This window comes from Lissotriton vulgaris, chromosome 2_1, assembly GCF_964263255.1.
Source record: "Lissotriton vulgaris chromosome 2_1, aLisVul1.2, whole genome shotgun sequence".
NCBI classification, from domain to species: domain Eukaryota; kingdom Metazoa; phylum Chordata; class Amphibia; order Caudata; family Salamandridae; genus Lissotriton; species Lissotriton vulgaris.
Window position 1 is genome coordinate 646,764,102 of NC_141687.1, and position 23,927 is coordinate 646,788,028.

Below are 23,927 nucleotides of genomic sequence, written 5' to 3' on the forward strand. Positions count from 1 at the left end.
GTGATGAACAGAGTGTCTGAGTTAAACAGACCACTCTTACCCAGTCCAAAGATCAGGGCTTGATCCATCACCGTTATTTATCTCACTGCCCCATCCCAGCTCAGAACCTGGCTATATGCAAATCAGTCTGTCCGTGGCCCAGTGCATCATGGGAACAGGGCAGACTAAACTACCAAGCCAATTCTTCACCAGAAAGGAAACAAGCTACCGGGGACCGGTTTCTGGCATTTCAGCCTTCTTCGGCCCAGCTTGATTGAATCCTGATGGAGCAGTGAGAAAGGGACTCATGTCTGAGTATACCCTGCCACACCTATAGTGGCCAAAAACGATTTACAAAAAGGGGGTGGTGATGAACAGAGTGTCTGAGTTAAACAGACCATGCCAGAAACCGGTCCCCGGGAGCTTGTTTCCTTCCCAGTGTAAGAATTGGCTTTTGTAGTTTGGTTTGCCCTGTTCCCATCATGCACTGGGACAGGAACAGACTAATTTGCATACAGCCAGGTTCTGAAACTGGGATGGTGCAGTGAGCTAAAAAACGGTGTTGGATCTAGCCCTGATCTCTTGACTGGGTGAGAGCTTTCTGCTTAATTCAGAGACTCTGTCCCTCACCACCCCTTGTTGTAAATATTTTTGTCCACCCTAAGCGTGGAAGGGTATTCTCAGATGTGAGACCCTTGCTCATTGCACCATCAGGATTCAAGCAAACCGGGCCGAAGACGGCTGTAATGCCAGAAACCGGTCCCCGGGAGCTTGTTTCCTTCCCAGTGTAAGAATTGGCTTTTGTAGTTTGGTTTGCCCTGTTCCCATCATTCACTGGGACAGGAACAGACTAATTTGCATACAGCCAGGTTCTGAAACTGGGATGGTGCAGTGAGCTAAAAAACGGTGTTGGATCTAGCCCTGATCTCTTGACTGGGTGAGAGCTTTCTGCTTAATTCAGAGACTCTGTCCCTCACCACCCCTTGTTGTAAATATTTTTGTCCACCCTAAGCGTGGAAGGGTATTCTCAGATGTGAGACCCTTGCTCATTGCACCATCAGGATTCAAGCAAACCGGGCCGAAGACGGCTGTAATGCCAGAAACCGGTCCCCGGGAGCTTGTTTCCTTCCCAGTGTAAGAATTGGCTTTTGTAGTTTGGTTTGCCCTGTTCCCATCATGCACTGGGACAGGAACAGACTAATTTGCATACAGCCAGGTTCTGAAACTGGGATGGTGCAGTGAGCTAAAAAACGGTGTTGGATCTAGCCCTGATCTCTTGACTGGGTGAGAGCTTTCTGTTTAATTCAGAGACTCTGTCCCTCACCACCCCTTGTTGTAAATATTTTTGTCCACCCTAAGCGTGGAAGGGTATTCTCAGATGTGAGACCCTTGCTCATTGCACCATCAGGATTCAAGCAAACCGGGCCAAAGACGGCTGTAATGCCAGAAACCGGTCCCCGGGAGCTTGTTTCCTTCCCAGTGTAAGAATTGGCTTTTGTAGTTTGGTTTGCCCTGTTCCCATCATGCACTGGGACAGGAACAGACTAATTTGCATACAGCCAGGTTCTGAAACTGGGATGGTGCAGTGAGCTAAAAAACGGTGTTGGATCTAGCCCTGATCTCTTGACTGGGTGAGAGCTTTCTGCTTAATTCAGAGACTCTGTCCCTCACCACCCCTTGTTGTAAATATTTTTGTCCACCCTAAGCGTGGAAGGGTATTCTCAGATGTGAGACCCTTGCTCATTGCACCATCAGGATTCAAGCAAACCGGGCCGAAGACGGCTGTAATGCCAGAAACCGGTCCCCGGGAGCTTGTTTCCTTCCCAGTGTAAGAATTGGCTTTTGTACTTTGGTTTGCCCTGTTCCCATCATGCACTGGGACAGGAACAGACTAATTTGCATACAGCCAGGTTCTGAAACTGGGATGGTGCAGTGAGCTAAAAAACGGTGTTGGATCTAGCCCTGATCTCTTGACTGGGTGAGAGCTTTCTGCTTAATTCAGAGACTCTGTCCCTCACCACCCCTTGTTGTAAATATTTTTGTCCACCCTAAGCGTGGAAGGGTATTCTCAGATGTGAGACCCTTGCTCATTGCACCATCAGGATTCAAGCAAACCGGGCCGAAGACGGCTGTAATGCCAGAAACCGGTCCCCGGGAGCTTGTTTCCTTCCCAGTGTAAGAATTGGCTTTTGTAGTTTGGTTTGCCCTGCTCCCATCATGCACTGGGACAGGAACAGACTAATTTGCATACAGCCAGGTTCTGAAACTGGGATGGTGCAGTGAGCTAAAAAACGGTGTTGGATCTAGCCCTGATCTCTTGACTGGGTGAGAGCTTTCTGCTTAATTCAGAGACTCTGTCCCTCACCACCCCTTGTTGTAAATATTTTTGTCCACCCTAAGCGTGGAAGGGTATTCTCAGATGTGAGACCCTTGCTCATTGCACCATCAGGATTCAAGCAAACCGGGCCGAAGACGGCTGTAATGCCAGAAACCGGTCCCCGGGAGCTTGTTTCCTTCCCAGTGTAAGAATTGGCTTTTGTAGTTTGGTTTGCCCTGTTCCCATCATGCACTGGGACAGGAACAGACTAATTTGCATACAGCCAGGTTCTGAAACTGGGATGGTGCAGTGAGCTAAAAAACGGTGTTGGATCTAGCCCTGATCTCTTGACTGGGTGAGAGCTTTCTGCTTAATTCAGAGACTCTGTCCCTCACCACCCCTTGTTGGAAAGAGGCCTTGCGCCACGTCCGAATTCAGACGCCATTGGTGATCCATCATGCACTGACGGCTGAGTTTGTCCTCCACCCTGGCGTTCAGGGAACCTGCCAGGTGTTGAACCACCAGGGTCGCGCCCTGATGTTCCAGCCACTGCCAGAGGCACAGAGCCTCCTGGCATAGGGTCCACGACCCCACTCTCCTTGTTTGTTTCAGTACCACATGGCGGTGGTGTTGTCCGTGAACACCTGCACTACACTCCCCCGGACAGAGGGGTGGAATGCCTTCAGTGCAAGCCGGATCGCCCGCAGCTCCAGAATGTTGATGTGGAGCTGGGACTCCGCCGGAGACCAGAGGCCTCTGATCTGCGCCTTGCCCTTGTGGCCCCCAGCCCTGGAGGGACACGTCCGTCACAACTACGTGCTCCAGTTCGGGTAGGAAGAGGGATCTGCCACTGACCCAATCGCGGTCCGTGAGCCACCACTGCAACTGTTTTGCTGTGCCCTCCGAGATCAAGACATGGTCGGACAAGTTGCCATGATGCTGGGCCCACTGAAACTTCAGGTCCCACTGCAAAGCCCGCATCCGCCACTGGGTGTGATGCACCAGAAGGATGAAGGAGGCCATCAGCCCCAGAAGCCGCAGCATCAACCTGACCGAGATTCGGGATAAAGGCTGAAAGATCGGAATCAGAGCCTGAATATCCTGAACCTGCTGTTCGGGAGGATAAACCCAAAACTGTGCCGAGTCTAGAACCGCTCCGATGAAGAGGAGCTTCTGAGGGGGACACAGGTGTGACTTCGGCACATTGATGGAGAACCCCAGCAGGTGCAGGAGGTCGGCCGTAGTCTGGAGGTGGCTGAAGACTGTCTGAGGCGAGCCCGCCTTCAACAACCAGTTGTCGAGGTAGGGGAAGACTGAAACCCCTAACCTGCGCAGATGAGCTGCGACCACCGCCATAACTTTTGTGAACACCCGTGGGGCGCTGGTAAGGCCGAAGGGGAGCACGGTAAACTGAAAGTGCTCGTGGCCTACCGTGAACCGCAGGTAATGCCGGTGGGACGGCAGGACTGGGATGTGAAAATAAGCGTCCTGCATGTCCAACGCTACCATCCAGTCTGCAGGGTCCAGGGCAGCTAAGACCTGAGCCAATGTCAGCATCTTGAACTTCTCCTACCAGAGGAAGCCGTTGATGTTTTTGCATTGCTTCTATTGTTGGGTCTCTTGGTTGTATGAATATTTGCCTATGTGTATGAGACAATTGGTGTGTTTTATATAAGGTGTCCAAAGGGAATCTTTTATGACGGAAGTCAGTTTGGTACCCTATCCCTTTGGCTTTGGGTCCCTCTCTCTTTTATTAGAGTTAGATGGTAATTTATACTATTCCTAAGTCCATCGAGCTTTCTAGTGCAAGTTGTAGAAATGACTTGCGATGTAAAGCAATGCTTGGTAACAACGCGGACGATGTAACATCCGCGTTGTAACCTACTGCATGGTAACGTATGTCGAGGTAACGTCATACATTCGTCTACCACAGAGACACGTCTAGCTAAAGCCGAAGAGGAAGACTTAACTCTGGTAGAATGAGATCAAATACCTTCAGGCAGCTCCTTCTTGGCCAAGGGATAGCAGATCTTGATACAGAGGCTGATCCGCCTGGACAGTGTTCTCTTGTTGACAACCTTACCCTTCATCTTGCTCACATATCTGATGAAGAGTTGGTCGTCCTACACGAAGTCCTTGGTCCTGTACAGGTTGAAGCGGACCGCCCTCTTAAGGTCCAGGCAATAAAGGTTCTCCTCCACCGTAGAAGGATGAGTAGGAAGGAAGAAAGTGGGTAAAGTGGTGGATTGCCCTAGGTGGAAGGGAGTTACCACCTTAGGCAGGAAATCAGCCCTGGTCCTAAGAACCATCTTATCCACATGGAATGATGTAAATGGAGGCTTCAAGCTTGCAACTCACTCAGCCTCCATGCAGAAGTGATCCCAGCCAGAAATATCGTTTTAAACACTAGGAATCTTAAGGGACAGCCATGTAAAGGCTCAAAGGGACAACCCCTCAAGAAAGTGAGAACCACTTTGAAATCCCACTGAGGCATGATGAAGGGAGTGGGAGAAAACTTATTTGTGAGACCCTTAATGAATCTCATAACAATGGGAGAAATACACATTGTAGGGTTGATCTGGCAAACAGAGAAGGCAGACAAGTAGCCCTTAACAGTAGCTACTGCATAGCCCTGTTGTGCTAGGGAAAATGAGAAACTCAAAATATCGGACCAATGGGCCTGTAAGGGATCAATAGATCTCTCTCCACACCATTTAACAAACTTGGCCCACCTATCAGATAGACAGACTAGGTGGAGTGTCTCCTGGACAATAAAATAACATCCACCACATCCAGTGGAGAAAGAAAGAACACAGGCTCTGGGGGTGGGGATGAAGAACCTGTGCCTGAGACTGCGAGAGGAGGTCTACCCTGAGAGGGAGACAAAGTGGAGGGAACGATGAGAGGTAAAGGAGGTCTGTGTATCACACCCTCCGCAGCCAATCTGGAGCGAGCAATATGACTCGGGCTCGGTCGGGGCGAATCTTCCTTAGAACTCAAGGAATCAAGGGTATGGGTGGGAACACATGCAGAAGCTGTGAGCCCCAATCTAATTGAAATGTGTCCCCCACCGCTCCCTGCATCGGATATTAGAGACTGCAGAACGACGGGCAGTGCGCGTTCTCGTGAGTGACTAATTATAGGTCTAACTGAGAAAACCAGCACATCCTGAATATATGACGGACTATTTCTGGATGGAGACGCCACTCGTGATCGGCCAAAAACTACTGGACTGAAACTGTTCACACGCACATTCAATTTCCCGTCCAGATGATTTGCGATCATGGAAATATGATGGTCCTGAGTCCAAGACCAGATTCGCAGTGCTTCTCTGCAAAGAAGATACGCCCGTACTCCTCCCTGTTTGTTGATGTACCACATTGCGGTAATGTTGTCCGTCAGGCCCTGAATCGAATGACAGTAAAGGGAGGAAAGAAAGGCCTTGAGAGCCTAACGTATTGTCCACAATTCCAGAAGATTGATGTGAAACAATCTTTCCTCTGGAGACCAAAGATCTTTGAGCTCCAGATCACCCTGCTGAGTTCCCCACCCTAGAGTGGCGGCATCCGTTATAATTGTGGCCACCAGAGGAGGAGGTTGCAACGGATTCCCTTGAGACAGGTTGCCTGGAACACTGCACCAAAAAAGCTCAACTGCAGCGTCTCTGGAGATACTGGCCACCTCTTCAAGAACTCTGTTGTGTTGAAGCCACTGCCTGTGGAGGCACCACTGGAGGGCCCTCATATGCCAGTGTGCATGGTTAACCAACAGTATGCAGGAAGCGAACAGACCGAGCAGGCGCACGATCTTCAGAACTGGAACAGTTGCTCCATTCTGAAAAAGTGGAATCATAGTCTGGATGTCTTGAATTCTCTGTAGAGGTGGGAAAGCATGACACACAGTATTGTCCAGTACTGTCCCTACGAATAGGTTGCACTGAGAGGGCACCAGGTGAGATCTGGGTCCATTAATCAAAAACCCCAAGTTCAACAACAGTTGTGTTGTTACTTGCACATAATGCAACACTACCTCTGGCGACTTTGCTTTGAGCAGCCAGTCGTCCAGATAGTGGAAAACAGGGACCCCTAATCTTCTGAAATGTTGTGCTAAGGCCACCATCACTTTTGTGAAGACCTGAAAAGCGGAAGTAAGACCGAATAGAAGGACAGCAAACTAGTAGTATTGAGACTCCACCTTAAAACAAAGGTACTTCAGATGAGACTTCAGGATGGGGATGTAAAAATACGCTTTCTGAAAATCGATCAACACCATCCAGTTTTCCTTTTGCAGAAGAAACTGAGCCAAGGTCAACATCTTGCATTTATCGTGTTTAAGGTAAAAATTCAAGATCCTGAGGTCTAGGATCGGTCTCAAGCGACCATCCTTTTTGGGGATCAGGAAGTAATGGCCGTAACATCCCTGATCACTTTCCTCCTACGGAACCACCTCAATCGCACCTTTTTGCAGTAAAGACAGAACCTTCTGCTGGAGAAGCAGAAGGTGCTCATCCAAGCACAAACCCTGACTGAGAGGATAAGAAGGGGGAAACTCCCGTAAGTGTAGGGTGTATCCATTCTCTACAATGGTCAACACACAGAGATAAAAATTGACACTTGTATAGCGCACTACTCACCCGAAGGGTCTCAAGGCGCTTGTACGAATACCGCTGTGGAAGCCATCCTGGCTTTCCCTGTGAGGCGTCCACTCCTGGGCACCCCCAAGGTGGAGGCCAGGCATCCTTAGCGTTGTGGGGGCCGTTGTGGAGATTAAGCAAGCTATTGCCCAGAGTTGCAGAGTGGGACTCCATGATTGGAAAAGGCACCGAGGCGAGAATTATCAGGTCCGTGGAATTTTGAGCCCAAGACCCGCCGAGGCGGGGAATTGAGCCCTGGTTCCGTGCTAGACCTCTGCATCAGGGTCTGCCGCTCTAATCATTGAGCCACACTTCTCCACAGAGATCTGTAGTAACAGACCTCCAATGTTGTAGAAAATGGAACGCCCATCCTCCCACAGGACAGACATGCTCTAGGATGGAGGAGATAGAGCAGCTTCCTGCCATACCAGCTGGTGGGGTAGAAGAGGAGGAGGAGACTTGCTGCCATGCTGCACCCCCACAGACGGACTCTGCCCTTTCCCCAGTAAGATCTGTACAGGGGATTTGCCTACTGTTGCTGCTGTTGCGGCTGCCTGGCATGAAAGGATAAGGTCCAGCCAAAACCACAAAGCTTGCACTATCTAAAGCCCCTGGACTGAGACTGTAGGCCCAAAGATCTTGCCGTGGCTCTACTGTCTTTAAAGAACTGCAGCGCCGAGTACGCTATGGCCCCAAATAGACGAGAGCTGTCAAAAGGCATGTCTAACAGTGTAGCTTGGACATCAGTGGAGAACTGGGAACCTCGTAACCAAGCGTGTTTTCTGGTCGCCACAAACAAACCCATCGCCCTGGCAACCGAGTAAGCAGTGTCCAGACCAGGTTGTATGACCTGGTGGGTCGCAGCTTGGGCATCAGAAAGTACCTCCAAAAAATAGCCCTGAACATCCTCTGGTAGTTTTGTCAGCACAACCCTTGCTGAGTTCATAAGCACAGGGAAACAGCGACCCAAAAGGCAAGTAGCATTTGTTCACTTGAGAGCCATACTGACTGAAGAGAACACCATCACTGATTTCTCCATGCATTTGGACTCTCTATTTGCTGGTGTAGATGGGATTGACCCTGCAGACTGCTTCAAGGAGCACGAAGCCTGGACTACCAAACTTTCCAGGGATGGATGAGTGGACAGAAAAGCAGGATCCCCCGGTGCCACCTTATACCACCTCGCCACAAACCTGTACACCACTGCAGGAGACATTTGTTTCTGCCAGAGATCAAGTATGGGCTCAGTCAAACCTTGTTAAAGGGGAGAAAAGGATCAGAGAGAGGAAGGAGAATGGAGCACCTCTCTCAAGATGTTAGATTTTAAATCCTCTGTGGGAAGAGGCAATTCCAGTAGATCTACTGCTTTCCTGATCACAGCGTGATAAGAGGTTTCCTCCTGGACTGGGAGACCTTTTGGAGATGACAGCTCCCAGTCAGAAGAGGCATCCAGGCTACTAGCCTCCGGCAATCCTTCAAAATCCTGTGCAGTATCCACAATCACCCCTTCCTCACCTTTTTCATGCTCTTCCTGGTCCTCTTCCTCTTCTAATAACTTATGTGCCTCTCTCTGGGACCTCATCCTTGGAACAGGCATCGATGGCGCCAGACACGGTGCTGGTGACTTTGAGATCGGCATAGGAGGGAGGTCTACCAGAAAAGTAGTCAACACCGGTCAAGGTCAAGTAGGTGCCTGTTCAGAACCCGATGGCGCCGGGGAAGATCCATCCAATAGCACTCAGCCCTCCAGAGACTGTACCAACGTAAGAAATCTCGGCGTGGGAAGAGTCCAACTCCCTGGAGCCATTGGTATAAAAGGAATAAGAGGTGCCTGAGGGAAATGAGGTGGAAAACCACCCAGGGAAAATGCCAGCAGACCCACAGTGCCAACAGGCACACTAGTAGGGTTTGCCGCTCTGGCGAACAAGCTGAACATTGCACTTAAAAAATGCAACAGATCTGTACCTGGAGTTGGAGAGGCAGGATACACCGGATCCGGCACTGCAGGCTCTGAAGCCACTTGAGGAGGCTGCACATTTGGTCCTAGCCGTGCGGCCGGAGACCCTGGAGCCAGAGGTGGAGAGTTCGGCTTCAGCAACAGTGGAGATATTGCTTCTCTTGGAGCTGTTGGAGTTACCGCCTTCGGAGACAGGGCCGGAGGCACCTCAGAAAAAGGAGACTGAGAGATTTTATCCTTTCGATGATGCCTGGGAACTGGGAACACTGACTTTGGCACTCCATCCTTTGACGTACGACGCCGAGACCCATGGCGTCACTTTTTCTTGTGCTTCTTCGACGACCGCAAAGTATGCGGAGTGGATATTTGGATATTTGGATATTTGGAGGGGTATTTGTAGAGCGCGGAGATCGCTCCGGAGGGAGCATCATGGCGCTGGAAATCCTGAAGGCCCGGACATGCGGGAGGCACGGGGGGGACTATATGGCGGCTCTGGACCAGTCGTCAGAGAGGTTGAAAATCCAGGTTTTTAGGAGCTTTCTGAAAGGCTTCTCTAAGGTTTGCTGCCTCAGGTGTTTGGGCATGCTGTTCCACGCCTTGATGGCCAGAGAACTTAAAGTTTTTCCGCCTTTAGACTTTAAGTTGTATCTGGCGGAGGATATGAGGTTATCCTGGGCAGATCGAAGGGAACGCGTCGGGCAGTAGTGAGGGAAGCGTCTGGTGATGTATTTGGGACCAGTGTTGTTATAGGCCCGAAAAGCCACAGTGAGTGGGCAACTTGGAATGGTACCTCGACCTTCTTCGACACCTGTCTTGCTTCTTGGCCTTGGCCATGACCAATTTGGCCTCCCTCTCCTTCAGCGTTTTGGGGTTCATGCGCCTGCATGACAAACACTCCTCGACGTCATGGTCCAACAAGAGACACCATAAAGAGTCTTCACAGGGGTTAGTGATAGACATCTGGCCCCCACAATCCCTGCATGGCTTAAAACCAGAATTTCTCGGAGTAGCCGTAGTCGATGCTACAAAGACACTACGAATTGCAAAAAAGAAACTCCCAGAAATGGAGAGCCCGGGGAAAAAACGTTATGCGTAGACGGTGCGGAAAAATAGGGAACTGACATCAGCAAGCGTTCGAGGCTTCTTATGGCTCTAATGACTTCCAGAGAAGTCACATGCAGAGCCATTCCATTGTGACGTCCTCATCGATGTCGTAGAGCTGATGAGAAAAGATTCCGTGCAATGCTGTAGATGAGGGTAATTCAAAAGGTGAGAATCCACATGTAGATGTATCCATCAGAATTTATTAATTAGGGGCAACCCTGAACCTTGCCTCCTCCGATTCAAGGGAAAGAAAAAGGATTGAAGAGTCATGCTGACCCAGGAAGAAGAGGACACCAACTACTTTGGCCCCAGCTCTACCTGTCCCAACTCCGATCTGCCTACAGCGGAAACCCCATAATAATTAAACAACAGGGGGTGGTGATGGACAGAGTTCCTGAATTAAGCAGAATACTCTCACCCAGTCAAGAGATCAGGGCTTAATCCAACACCGTTTTTTAGCTCACTGCACCATCCCAGCTCAGAACCTGGCTATATGCAAATTAGTCTGTCCCTGGCCCAGTGTATCATGGGAACAGGGCAAACTAAACTACCAAGCCAATTCTTTCACTGGGAAGGAAACAAGCTACCAGGGACCGGTTTCTGGCAGCGGAAACCCCAGCATGCCCAGCAGCCAGCAGCCAGCAGCCCCCCAGAGACCGGAGGACCTGCCCTGTACTCAACTCACAGACTCTGTCTCCTGTGAGCACAGGATTTGCTCAACAAAGACTTCAACCACAGAACCCTGATACACCTCCAGGGATCCCCTGGACTCTGTGCACGCTATACCTTACTTTGGTGTAGTATATTCGGAGCCAGTTTTTCACACCACCCCATGTACCCCTCTTTAACATTCTATCGATCTGTGTGGGTTTTGGGGATGGTGTGGGTGACTGAGGCCTGTTTGGACACTTCTGCTTCTCCATTATACGAAGATAGATGATCAAGGATAGTCTCAGTGCCTGACCTCTCCTCCTCTATCAGGGTGATTGCTGGGGGACGAGTCCCACCCCAGAAGGGCCGGAGACAGAAGGAACCTCCAGGCGGGCTAACAGGTAAACGTTGCGTGCTGGGACAGCCCGGTATAGGAGACCCTTGTTGCAGTAGTCCCTCTGCTCATTAATAGAATCAGCACCTGACCCCTCCTCCTCTAAAAGTGTGATCGCTGGGGGACCGATTCACACCCCATAAGGCCACAGACAGAAGGAACCTCTAGGAAGGCAAAGCAGGTAACCATTGCTGGCCTTGGACGGCCCGGTACTAAAGAGTCATTGAGTTTGTCAACCTTAGTGGTTGGGAGCTTAAACTCAGCAGCGCTATTGGTAAGGAATTGAAAGTAATTCTCCACTTGATTACATTCAATGAATCATGTTTAAGTGAACGCATTTGTACGTTCCTGTGTTTACATGTGCTGGCACATTATAAGAAGACAAACTGGCATTTCTGATATGTATTCTAGTTCCATACAGGTCAGTTAAACATTGATATACATATTTTTCCAGATCAGAGCTTGTTTTTCCCGGGGCTAGAGAGGTGAGATAAATGTACTGTATTAATGTTTGCTCTGAAAAAGTGCTTTGGTTACTAGCTTGTCATTCGTATGCTTCTGGGTGGCTTAGGGACTGCACCACTTAACATCTAGCATATTTTTGTTCAAGATTCCTATTTCCTGTGTGCTTTGTCCTGTGTAAAAAATCTGATACATATTTTCCTTACACCAACATGCATCAAACTGGCATACCTTTGATTGTACTGTAGAACAGCTCCAGGGGTGTGGTTAATAATGAGGGCCGGTGCAGCTCCTTCATAATAATCAGAAAATGTTATCATCACATAATGCTCTGCAACATTAACATCCACCATAATTCCGCCATTCTGAAAAAAAGAAAATAAGTTTTGATGTAATATTCTATTTTATGCTGCAAATAAACTCAATACTGGGTATTTCATTTGTGAAATCAACCCATAAATCAAACCAGTTCTGAGTCTGCACAGGTGGGGTGCAAGCGTGCCGAATCTCATTGGTCAGAATGTTTGTAGGTAAAGATGATAGAGTGTAGTCATCAGTGAACCTACAAATGGAATAACCATTGGAAATGAAAGCGGTCTCGCATTTGATTGAGTTGGAGATATTGCCACTGTAAATGGCAATGTATTTTTCTTGTGTTATGGACTATATGTATGTGGTGTGTAGTGGAACTATATGAGTTGGATTGGATTAGTTAGTTGAGTAATTGTGTGATGTGGAGTTGTGTAGAGTGGATTTGTGTAGTTGCATTATGTGGCATGGTGTGATGTGGAAATATATGATTAGCAATTATGTAACATTCAGTGTAGTGGCATTATGTGGAGTGGAATTGTGTGTTGTGGAGTAGTAAGTAGTTCAGTTTAATTATTTGTTGTGCAGTTGAATTTTGCGGCACAATGTTTAATTATGTGGTGTTGATTGGATGTATGTGGTGTGTTGTGTAATTGTGTTGTTGAGTTGTACTATGTGATTAGGTGTTATATTATGTGGTGTGGACTGGAAATGTGTGGAGCTGCATTCTGTGGCATGGAACTGTGTGTATAGCTTTGTGTTTTTGGTGACAGAAAAGAACAAATAGGTTAGGAGCAAAGCATCAGATCAGTGTGTTTAAAAAAAAAATGAAAGAGTTGGCGCTATTGGCATTGTAAATGACTCTAACCTACGTGTTATGGATTGGAGTGGATGTATCTGTAACAATTATGTAGGTTGGATTGGACTTGTTAGTCGTGGCATTGTGAGGTGTGAAACAGTGTGGTGTGGATTGGTGTAGTGGAATTATTTGGTATGATGTGCAGTTGTATTATGTGGATATTAATTATGTGTTTTTGAGTGTATTGGAATTATGTGGTGTGGGACTGTGTGTAAGTATGTGGAATGGCATTTTGTGTTGTGGAGTTATGTAGTGGAGTTTAAAGAAGACATTATGTACAATTAAATGACTATTAAAAATAGAATTAACCAAAAATGTCTTCTAGTTTTTCTGTCCTTGCAATGTTGGCAACGTCTTCCTGCCTGTTGTAATGCCTGTTTATTATAGCTTTTTTGTTATGAATGAAGGCACAAACAATAGGAGGGTGGAGATTGAGAAATAGTACCTGAATTACAACATGAGCCACGGATGCGAAATAGGAGAGAAGCAACAGATACCAGATTTCAAGGGCACACTGAGGTGGTGCTAAGTAATACTGAAGTGGGGCTGAGGTGGTGTTCTGGTGCAGATGTGATGCTCAGGTGATGTTGAATGATATTCAGGTGGTGGTGAGTGATGGTGAGGTATTGGGGTGCTGGTGTGGAGGTGATACTGAGTGTTACTGAGGTGGTTCTGAGTGATGCGGAGGTGGTGCTGAGTGGCGCTGAGTTATGCTGAGGTGGTCGTGCTGCGCTGGTGCTGAGTTGGTTCTGTGTCGAGGTGATGGTCTGCTGATGCTGAGGTGGTGCTGTGTTGGTGGTGGTGCACTGAAGCGAAAACAGTGCTGATGCTTATGTTGTGCTGCATTGGTGCTGGGGTAGCGCAATGCTGAGATGGCAGTGAACTGAAGAAGAGGTGATGCTGAGGTGGTGCTGAGTTTTGCAGAGGTGCTGGTTCATGCTAAGGTAGTGGTGCTGCACTGGTGCTCAGGTGGTGATGAGAGATGTTGAGTTGGTGCTGTGCTGAGTTGATGCTGCACTGATATTGATGTGGTGTGGTATTGGTCCTGAGTTGCTGCTGAGGGGGGGCTGCTTTGGTGCCAAGATGGTGCAGAGTCATGCTGAGGTGGATTAGAGTCATGCTGAGGTGGTGCTACTGCACGGGTGCTCAGGTGGTACTGCACTGATGAGGAGGTAGTGCTGTGATGTTGCTGGGATGGATGTGTTGATGCTGAGGTGGTGGTATTCAGGTGGTGCTGTGCAAATGCGAAGATGGTGATGAGCTGATGCTGCACTGATGCTGAGGTGGTGTTGCAATGATGCTGAGTTGGTGCTTGCTCATTAATGAGGAGGTGATGCTGTGCCGAGTGATGCTGAGGTGGTGATGAGTGATGCGGCGGTGGTGGTGGTGCACTGGTTTAGAGGTGGTGCTGAGTGCTGTTGAGTTGGTGCTGTGCTGAGGTGATGGTGTGCTGATGCTGAAGTGGTGCTGCGTTGGTGCTGAGTTGCTGCCGAGGTGGGGCTGCTTTGGTGGTGGTGCACTGATGCCGATACAGTGCCTTGCTAAAGCTAACATGGTGTAGTGCTGATGTTAAGGTGGTGTTCGCTGGTGCTTAGCTGGTGCTGTGCTGATGCGGAGTTGGTGCTGCACTGGTGGTGGAGCACTGATGAGGAGGTTGTGCTGCGCTGATGCTGAGGTGATGCTGAGGTGATGTTGAGGTAAGGCTGACTGTTGCTGATTCCTTCATTACCACCACCCTTTCATACTGTTCCTTTAGGCTCCATAACCACTAATGTACAGAGGCATGTAATTAGTTATAAAGCGCCACTCACACCAGTGTAGGGTGTCAAAGCACTTTGCAACACACACAAATTACTCAGAGGCAATCAATCATATGTGTATAAATTAGCGTAAAGGAAATGCTACATAAGACAGAGGACTTCTGGGTGTAGGAGTCACAAGCCATGCATATTGGTAGGCAGCATTGCTAAACAGTGCTTGGGCCCCAGAAGCACAAACTCAGAATTGAAAACAGCACACCATAGTTGGGGGTTCTCTTAAATAAAAAGAACCCAGATGAAACCTTTTTGCAACATTAATATCTGCTCTCATCTATACTTTGCAGTGCATGCTGTTCTATCATGACATTTATAAATTCACTATTCTAGGTTAGGATTTTAATTTCTTAGCTGCAAGTAACAGAAAAGCAGTAACCCACTGACCTATGTACATATTATGCACATTGTATTCTGCATGGTACACTTTCTTTGCAACAGGAATATTAACCCTCTGCTACCTTGCAATGAGTCAAAACGTCTTCCACTAGACAACTCCATCTCTCCAGCAAGAACATTATTCACTGGAGGTATCTTAACATTTGTTGTATTGTCTGGAATTGCTTGAGACCTGGAATGTGTCAGCGAGTGCTTTAAATAGCAAAATAAACTCGGAAACACTGCCACTCTGCTCTGAAGTCAGTATCCAGTGTGATCACCCCGCCCTTGTGCCGGCCCTACGTTCTTGTTCTGATTTTATTAATGTACTACATTCAAATGCACATTTACAGGGAACATTCTTCCTGGAAGAAACATTTTGGCCTCCGCATTAAACCATGAGCAGAGACTTCCAATCCCTCAGCCAGCAGTCAAGCACAGGTCCTGGAGGGTAGGAAAGAACACAAGCAGCATGCATACTAAAGTATCATTTGAAGCATTGATTTAATGCAACTGAAACAATAGCTGTTTTTAAGTAGTGGTTTAACTTTTTTACATGATTTAGAGCTGCAGTAGCTACATGGCATGCTGTTGCAGTGCTTTTGTGCCTGTTTCTAGAGTAAATTGAAGGAGGCTTACTTAGACTTAAAACCACAATAATTAATTGCTTGCATTCCAAGTCAACCTGGGAGCTGTCTTTAGGAAGAATGCAAAAGAATGCCAGCCAAATAGAAGGTACTGAGAGGGTTAATGGTGCAATAAAATGTAAGCAGCTACGGGTCTGAGCATCCACAGTGTGACACGAGGTTGAAAACATAATAAAATAGTCATCCCATGAGCAGACCAACAGATCAAAGCGTAATGATATTGTACTAAGTCCCTGCTCCTTTGAGGAAAAAGAAGGGACAAAGAGGCAGGACTTGCCACTAGTAAGGAAGGATTTTTAAAGGACATAGCAACAAACAAATGAGTGAGTACAAGTAGGAACAGATTAAAGTCTACTGGTGTACAAAGTTCTTCTGACAGCTCACTTCCATAGCATGTGCAGGTGACTCCCAGTCAAAAGCAGAAGGACCATCATTCAGGCCCTCGTCACCAAGAGGCTGGCCACTGCGCCACATCCTCTCGCCACAAAGCAAGTGCAAAAATGTTTGCCCCAACAACAGCACCACGAAAATATTCACTGAAAACGAGACCGTGCTACCTCGCTTTAAAGAATGCTTGTTTTGACCGGCAACATGGGCTTTCAGGCAACATCTGCTTGAGAATTGCAATTTTAGGGAATTATTGTGGAATCGATTTTTGACTGGTGTGAAATTTCTGTAAACTGGTCGCCCGTGCTTCACCTATGTCCGTACAACCAGAAACAGATTAAAGGCTACTGGCGTGTAAAGTTCTTCTGACAGCTCACTTCCATATCCTAAGTCGCCCTACCTCACTCTGCATATGGACAGAATACTGAAACATTGAATGGCTCGAGCTTCAATTCTTCTTGTATGGTCTTGATGGCCTTGCTACAAGAACGCCTCAATGACCACCAACAATTAATTTGGTATAAGTTTCGCCACATGGATTACAAGTACAGAAACAAATCAAAAGGCACATTCCTGGGCATTATAATCAGGCACGGTGCGTCCGTTGGGGCGTTGCCCTCCCGCCCACCCATGCCCGCAGCTCCCTCGGCGTCTCTGAACTTAAGTAAACTGACTCGGTTTACTTAAGTTCAGAGACGTGTCAGTCAGCATGACGTCAGACCGCCAACCCCCTTCAGAATCTGAAGGGGGTGGGAGGTTCAGCGTCATGTTGTCCAGGTCCAGCGTCATGTTGACTAACAGGCATTGTCAGGGGCAGGCAGCAGCAAAGTGTGCATGAGTGGGGAAGGTGAGGCGATTTTTCGCCCGTGTTCAGTCATGCGCACTTGTGTTTGCAATGCCTTATGCATGCCCATTAGGAGCCCCTCGGTCTCCTAATGGGCAGGCGGTGGGTGAAGAGTAACCGTGCCCTAAGCCAATCCTGGCGCTGCATCAGCACCAGGATTGGCTGAGGGGTTGCCACTCCAGTGCTGTTCCTGTTTGAAGAGGCGCCAACGCGGACCAGGAGCAGAGACGGTCAGGTAAGTTTTCTAAATGTTATTCTCCCTCAGACCCCCACCCCCGGGCGACCCCCCCCGCAAGTACTTTGAGCCACGACTGGTGATTAGGATTATCAATTGAAATCCCATGAGAAACAACGTGCTTTAAGGGATGCAGCTTCATACACATTGTTTTTCACTGTAGGTGATGTGCTCTTTGTAAAATGTTGTTCATTAAACATCAGAGTAAATCGTTTGATAAAAGAAGACAAGTACACTAAGTAAAGTGACTCCCTGGCATGGGCAGTCAGTAGTAGGAGGCCAACCAAACATATCATCAAATTAATATCGTTTTTTTTCAATTACAGGTTCTGTCTGCGAAACAACAAATATACTGGGAGCACGGCATCCTCATTCTCTCCTGCTGCCCCAGTCAAAGAGGCTTTAACAATGGGCTGCCGATAGCTCTGCAGAAGTGCGAGTGTTCCCCTAATGCAGCTTCACACAATGACAGAGACAACACACAAGAGTCGCGCCTTCTCTTCACATCTCTGTAATGAGCGGTCAAGGCTGGTGTCAAAGACCTGCCTCCATCAGTCCCAGTGTGTTTTGTGCTCCCAGTAAAAACCATGTTAATGAATGGATTTGGTATTACGAAAGACGGCGCTTGTAATTCCCATTAAACTTAGTGCCAGTGAATCCAGGGGCAGTGACAAGGATGCTGTAAGCTGCCCAAATGATAGCCACACATGTGGAAATACGCTGAAAGGAAGAAACGCTACTTTAGGTTTCAAATCTTTCTGACCTTAGAACAAGGAATGCCGCCCTCACGCCTGAGCCCTCCCCCGGATCCACCTCGATGCCCTCGCCCGGGGAAGGGGCTGGTGAGCCAGCCCGAGCCTTCCCCTCCTTAGGACCAGGAGGGGGAGGGGTGCTCCGACTAGTGGGCACTAACAAGCTGCCCTGCTGATGTCCCCCTGTGGGGGATGCGGACAGCGGCATAGTGCCCACACCGTCATCTGTTCCCTCCATCACATATTACATTTACCCATAATGATTACACCGGACACATTGTTTATGGGTAAAGAACTGCTGCAGGTTTATTTTCATACAACAAAAGTATGACGTTTTAGTGGGTTATCTTACAGGCGATACAGGGCAGGCAGCCCCTTGCTGCCCGCCCGCATTCTGAGCCAGCCGTCACGGTGGGTCGACGCCCGGGCAGTGCACCACCTTTGTGGATCCCCCTACAGATCATGTGATCATGTCTTATACTCCCGTCCCTTTCAGGGCAGAGCGTGGTATGGCACACACCCGGTTGGTCAGGCCCCCCCAACCGCCCGAAGGACTAACGGGCGCCGTCGCGGTTTTCCCGGAACCTCCCTGCGGCTCCAGGTCTTGGCTCAGGCACCCTTACTGTGCCAGGCAGAGGTACCCTTACTGTACCCGTCTGCCTCCAGATCGCCTTGTAACTCCGCCACAGCTCTGGAGGAGACTACCGTCGATGACAGAGCCCCCCACCTCCGAGCTCCCTACTTCCATCTTGCAGCTAACCGTGCATTCTGTAAATCAAGGAGGAACATATCCCCCGACTTAGGACAGTGCACGCCATCCTTCTAATAACAGCCTGCTACTCTTGCCTGTATGAGTGCCTGCTTGATGAACCCCAAGCCCTTCCATTCAGTGAAAGTCTGCATGGCCACGTTGAGCCCTTTTGCATGAATGCACTACCGCAGCTATGAACCTGGCACCCCGCCATTCCCTGCGTGGAACAGTCTCTGACCGCACTAGCTCGCCTGGCCCCGGTTATTGCTGATAGTCCTTATATCAGTTTGCATGTTCTGTATAAGTGCCATCCTCCCCCTGGTTACTAAGTCATTGCCCCCTACATGGGTAATCAGGACATGGGAGGGGGTCCTCTGATGAGAGCTGTTGTTTGCCTGCTCCTCTATCCCATCCCTCGGTAGCCCCCCTACAACTGCGCCCGTGCAAAACCTTCGGTACAATCCCCGTGCGTTGGCCACTGTGCCAACCTGGCAACGTATGAGTGTCCCCGCAGCCACACTGGACAACCTGATGGGTAAATGGGACGCCATCTTGTCACCACTTATGTCATTGTTTACGAATACTGCGCACCTTAACTATTGCACCATCACTAATACTCCGTAATGGCTGTTCATTCTGCCCAGGAGGACTTTGTTGTTCGCAGCGGTGCCGCCCTACCCAGGAAAGTAAAGTCAAGCCTCGCCTGTGTATGACCAATTTGTTGGGGAGGGGAACACTCCCCCCCAAGGTTGTCGTAGTTTCTATCGCAAGCTGTTCCCGCGCATGCAGAGGATCCCAACCAGACTACCACAGTAGTGGGCGGCAGTTCCCCTTAAGCTGAGTACGCGCGTGCCTCCCTTCTTAGCCCAGACCTAGCTGCTGGCATCCTAATAGGCACCGCCCACCATCTTATACAGCTACCAATCTTCACAGCTACTCACATGGCAGTTGGACCTGGCAACTTTTGACTGCTGGGTTGCTGGACCCCTTGTTAAAGTGGCAAGTATGGAATCTATCTGCGACCCTAGCTAAGAGCCCCGTGACACCTGGGTCCGATACTACATGTGAGTGCTTTACTGGGACTTGCGCAATAGAGGGGTTTCTAGAGTCAACACCAGGGCAGATGCACTTGGATTTACACTAACATTTTTATGCCTCACTAATATAGAATACATCGACATGTCCCACCCCGTTGTGCAGCAGGGGAGGTTTCATGCATTTAGAGTTTGCCAGTGAAGCAGTACTTTTGTTTTGTTTCCTTGTCTTTTTTTGAACAGGATTGTTTTCCCGGTTGGGTAAGTGCACCAATCGTGGGGTACTGCAATGACTGATTGATGGGTGGATTGGTAACCATGTTCTTCCTGCTTACATTTCACATGCTTTATTTTGCTTTTTCCAGGATGTTGGTAATTTTTATTTAGGCAGCATATTGCGCACTGTCTTGGCTAGTGAGTAATTTGAGTAGTTGCAAGTGTATTATGGTTTAAATTCTAAAAGCACTCGCTACCACCTTCCTAGCCTCTAGCAATTTTCAGAAACTATAAAAATGTAAGATAACGCTGATGGTTAATGTTTCTCCTAGAGAGAGAACGGAGTTTTGTCTAGTGGAAGTTTTGACTCATGGAAAGGTAGCGCAGAAGGTTAATGTGCCTGCTGTAAAGAACATGTACCTGATGCAGATCACAAAATGCACATGATGTAAATAGATCAGTGAGTCACTGCTTTTGTCAGATAGATCCTTGTGTTACTTGCAGTTTGCTACAGCATGAAAGATGGGACCCCCTCAAAGAAATAATTTGCGACCAAGGAACAGAGGGGAAGAGAGAAATTTGTTCTAGGAAGTTGTTCCTTCAGTGGTCATATGTGTCTATAGGCAATATGCATCAGATAGTTTAAGAAAGGTGACAGAATTATATAAACGTGCTTATTTTATCATAGTTTTTATTTTCATTTGATTAAGTTTTTTTCATTTCTGTTTTTCATATACAGAATACATGATTCATCATAAATACATTTTACAAACTCGAATTTTTTTACTTTTTAGAACACACATTATTAGTAACACACCAGTAATCGAAAAAGATTTTTTTATACACAATTATAATAAATAATTAATTTTTAAGAAGGCCACCTGATATTTAAATACACAACTCAATTTGCAAACATACACACAGGCATACCACAACCACACTACCAAAAGGGGAAAAAAGGGAGAAACTACGTATTGATTGACAAGTTCACAAGTTGTCAAATTCTAGGGTCTCAGAAGAGCTTGAGACCCCCCGCACATGATCGGTTGACGCGCGTTTCGGTGGATGAACCACCTTCCTCAGGACCTTTTTTTCTCTTGTGGGTCAAAGATATCAGGGGACAAGAAAAGATAGGCCGATATGAATTCCTTGTGTGCTCAGTTGCTAGATTTTAGGACCGGATACTTGTTAAGAGACACCAATTTTCATTGCAAGACAGGGTTCAATTACTCCAACCTGGTCAGAGACGGTTATCTGTTCTCCAGGGAGTCAATTAAAAACTTTTAATGGCTGATGATGCCCTCAGCAGTACAAAACGGATCGATAAGATGTGGTCTCAACAGCTACGGTGTCTTGTTAGTGGCACAGATGAGGAAATCATTCCTTTATTTAGCTAGAGGTATGCCGCCATTCTCCGGACCGGGAGTAGAGATATTACTTTTTTCAGTTTGGTAAATAACCCCGTTCTTTATACTGCATCCATCTGCACATACGAGGTCTCGGAGTCTACTTGGATCTTTCTCGGTGGTCGGCGGTAAGAGAGAGAACGGAGTTTTGTCTAGTGGAAGTTTTGACTCATGGAAAGGTAGCGCAGAAGGTTAATGTGCCTGCTGTAAAGAACATGTACCTGATGCAGATCACAAAATGCACATGATGTAAATAGATCAGTGAGTCACTGCTTTTGTCAGATAGATCCTTGTGTTACTTGCAGTTTGTAAGTTAAAATCCTAACATAGAACAGTGAGCTATTAACTGTCATCTAAGAGCTGCATGCAAACTGCAAGGTAAAAATTACAGTGTTAATATGTTTTACCCCCAGTCTTTGTTTGATTATCCTAATGTTTCAAATATAAATTGTTATATTCTTATTGTCAGCTCCTGGTAAAGCCTGACCACCACTACCTTAATTTTTAGGCAATTTTTGGGCTTAGAACAAGAGGCCCCAACCTCCTTTTCTGCTCTTTCACCCTGGCTACAATATTTTTTTAGATTGGAGTTAGGGCTGTGTAGTCACTCTACATGGTGGTTAGGGTGGGTGCACATTTTGAACATTGTACTCAAAAATGCATTTTTATCTCTAAGTCTGTAATGAAGCTCTGTGGTTATACTGAATAAGCAGCTACCTATGTTAGGACATCTCTTTATTAAGGTACAAACTGCACTTTCGCAATTACTTTATTAACCTTCCTGCTTTCTCAAATTTGCTTGAAAATGCACCATTTGGCCACTCTTTTTTCAACCCCTCAGGTTGTTCGCGCACGTTTGATGTGCTCGCTCGCTACGGTGCAGTAGGACAATGATTTTACACCTCACCACTTTCAAATGTCACCAGACACCCCTGATCATAATATCATGCAGCTTGTCATCCAGACCCAGTAGTATGAGGCCACTGGTTAAGAGTTCCTTGGTGGGGTTCTAGCTGTCTGTGAGGTTAGGCAATGAAGACATTCCCAGTGGGATTACTCTCTCTTCCCCATCTCCCTGAGGTCTTGTTCCTTCGTTCTCTGTGCATCCCTTTCCGAGTTGTTTGCTGCCCGACCCCTACAGTGTGTGCTGCATAAATCAGCACGGAGTGTTCAACATTCACTATTCTCTTCCGAGGTGCAATATTTAGGGTTGGTTATGCACATTAGCTCCTCTACCATGCTTTTTTTTTATTAGGCCAGTGTGTGACACTTTGCCTGGAACAAAGCATCCACTCGTCGTTCCTTGGTCCTAAACCACCAGCAAACTTGAGAGAAAACGCAAAAATACAGTTTTGTTGGCATAAAATGAGTAACAGGAGCTTCAGGTCACTGACAAGAACTTGCCCAACGAGGTAGGGGTATCCTAAATCATGGCACAGGTAAAAGTAGAGGTAAAGATAAGTGCTCCCAAGGATAGTCAAACATTGTTACCACCCAGGGGATATATCTTTGTGAGGAGGGTGTGTGCCTTTCTTCAAGGCTCAGCAAGTCTGTGAGAACAGAACATGAAAAGTGAACCACGATGAAAACTGCAAGAGAAAGCTGGGATCAACACTGGCAACACCCCAGTACATACCAGTACATACTTATCACAATGTACACTTCACATCATTGGAACAGAGTGAAACAAGGAATATACACAGCTCCCTAATTTCAATATTACTAAGGGAAAAAAGGTTAGAGCACAGAAACACACACAGGCCTCAATCAGCTGAATCCTTACATTGAGTGCACTTATACCCACGTATCGGGTTGGCGCCCTGCAAGTGGGTGCACGCTTACACCGATATGTATTGACCATCATGACCAAGCAGCAGCATATTGCACCTACATATTTAACTAAAGAGGCCTCTTGTGAAGCAGTGACATTGCACTACGTATGCAAACAGCCAACGGTCAGTAGTCAAACTAACTGAGTAAGCTTGATTGGAAGTGCGCATTCTGTTCTCGATAAACTCAATAAATCTTACCATGTCCTCCAATATTAATAAGGTGCCGTTGTCTTGTTTATTGTAGTGAAAGGGCATGGATGATCTTTCGAAGCTCACCACTCTAACACACAGCTTTCCAGAGGCATTTTCAGGCCAAAATGGAACACACTGAAAAAGAATAATTGATAAATACAAGTTGGTAAACAACATCTAAAAAAAAAACAGCAGAAAAACAAACCGAGCTCCAAAAATGTCATTAAACAATAGGTTACTAACCTGTAATACTAGTTCTCAAGTACGTGTATATTCCACATATGTATTTGCATGCTTACTTAATAATTACCTCGCACATGGTGAGGGTTCAGGAACACCCTAAGGAGGAAAATGTATTAAGTATATCCTTAATGTTTTAAGAAGTAAACCTCTAAATTTCGTTCATGAATGAAGAGCAACTTCTATGCCTGAGCTCTTCAGGTGCCTGTTAAGCTTCCTTCCTTGCTGCCCAGGAGAGAGATTCTATTTCTATGAACTCTTCCAAGTCTCTGTTCAAAGTATTGTCATTCTCTGCCTAAAACTTAAACGAAATCTCAGAAGCATTCCCACTGGGTAGATCAGCTTCGCTGAACCGGGCACTACACTTCCTCCACATAATGCGTCTGCCTGATAAACCATCTATACATGCATCATAGGCTACATCCGTCATGTGGGTCAATGACCGTACACAGATGCCTGTAGTCATGCACAGCAACACATGAAGCACAAGGAAAACAAGCATTGGGAAAACTAATACTTTTTTAAGTTCAAAAG

The 23,927-nt window shown here is 47.3% G+C and overlaps 1 protein-coding gene across 1 annotated transcript in view; it reads right to left on the minus strand.

The window, feature by feature from the left end:
- VPS13C (vacuolar protein sorting 13 homolog C) overlaps window positions 1-23,927 on the minus strand; it is a 2,437,235-nt gene that overhangs the window by 675,776 nt on the left and 1,737,532 nt on the right. The window contains exons 64-65 of the mRNA XM_086955811.1: window positions 23,160-23,288; window positions 11,729-11,862 (exon numbers count right to left, since the gene is read on the minus strand). Coding sequence (XP_086811937.1) covers window positions 11,729-11,862; window positions 23,160-23,288 — 263 coding nt within the window. The remainder of the gene's footprint in view (window positions 1-11,728; window positions 11,863-23,159; window positions 23,289-23,927) is intronic.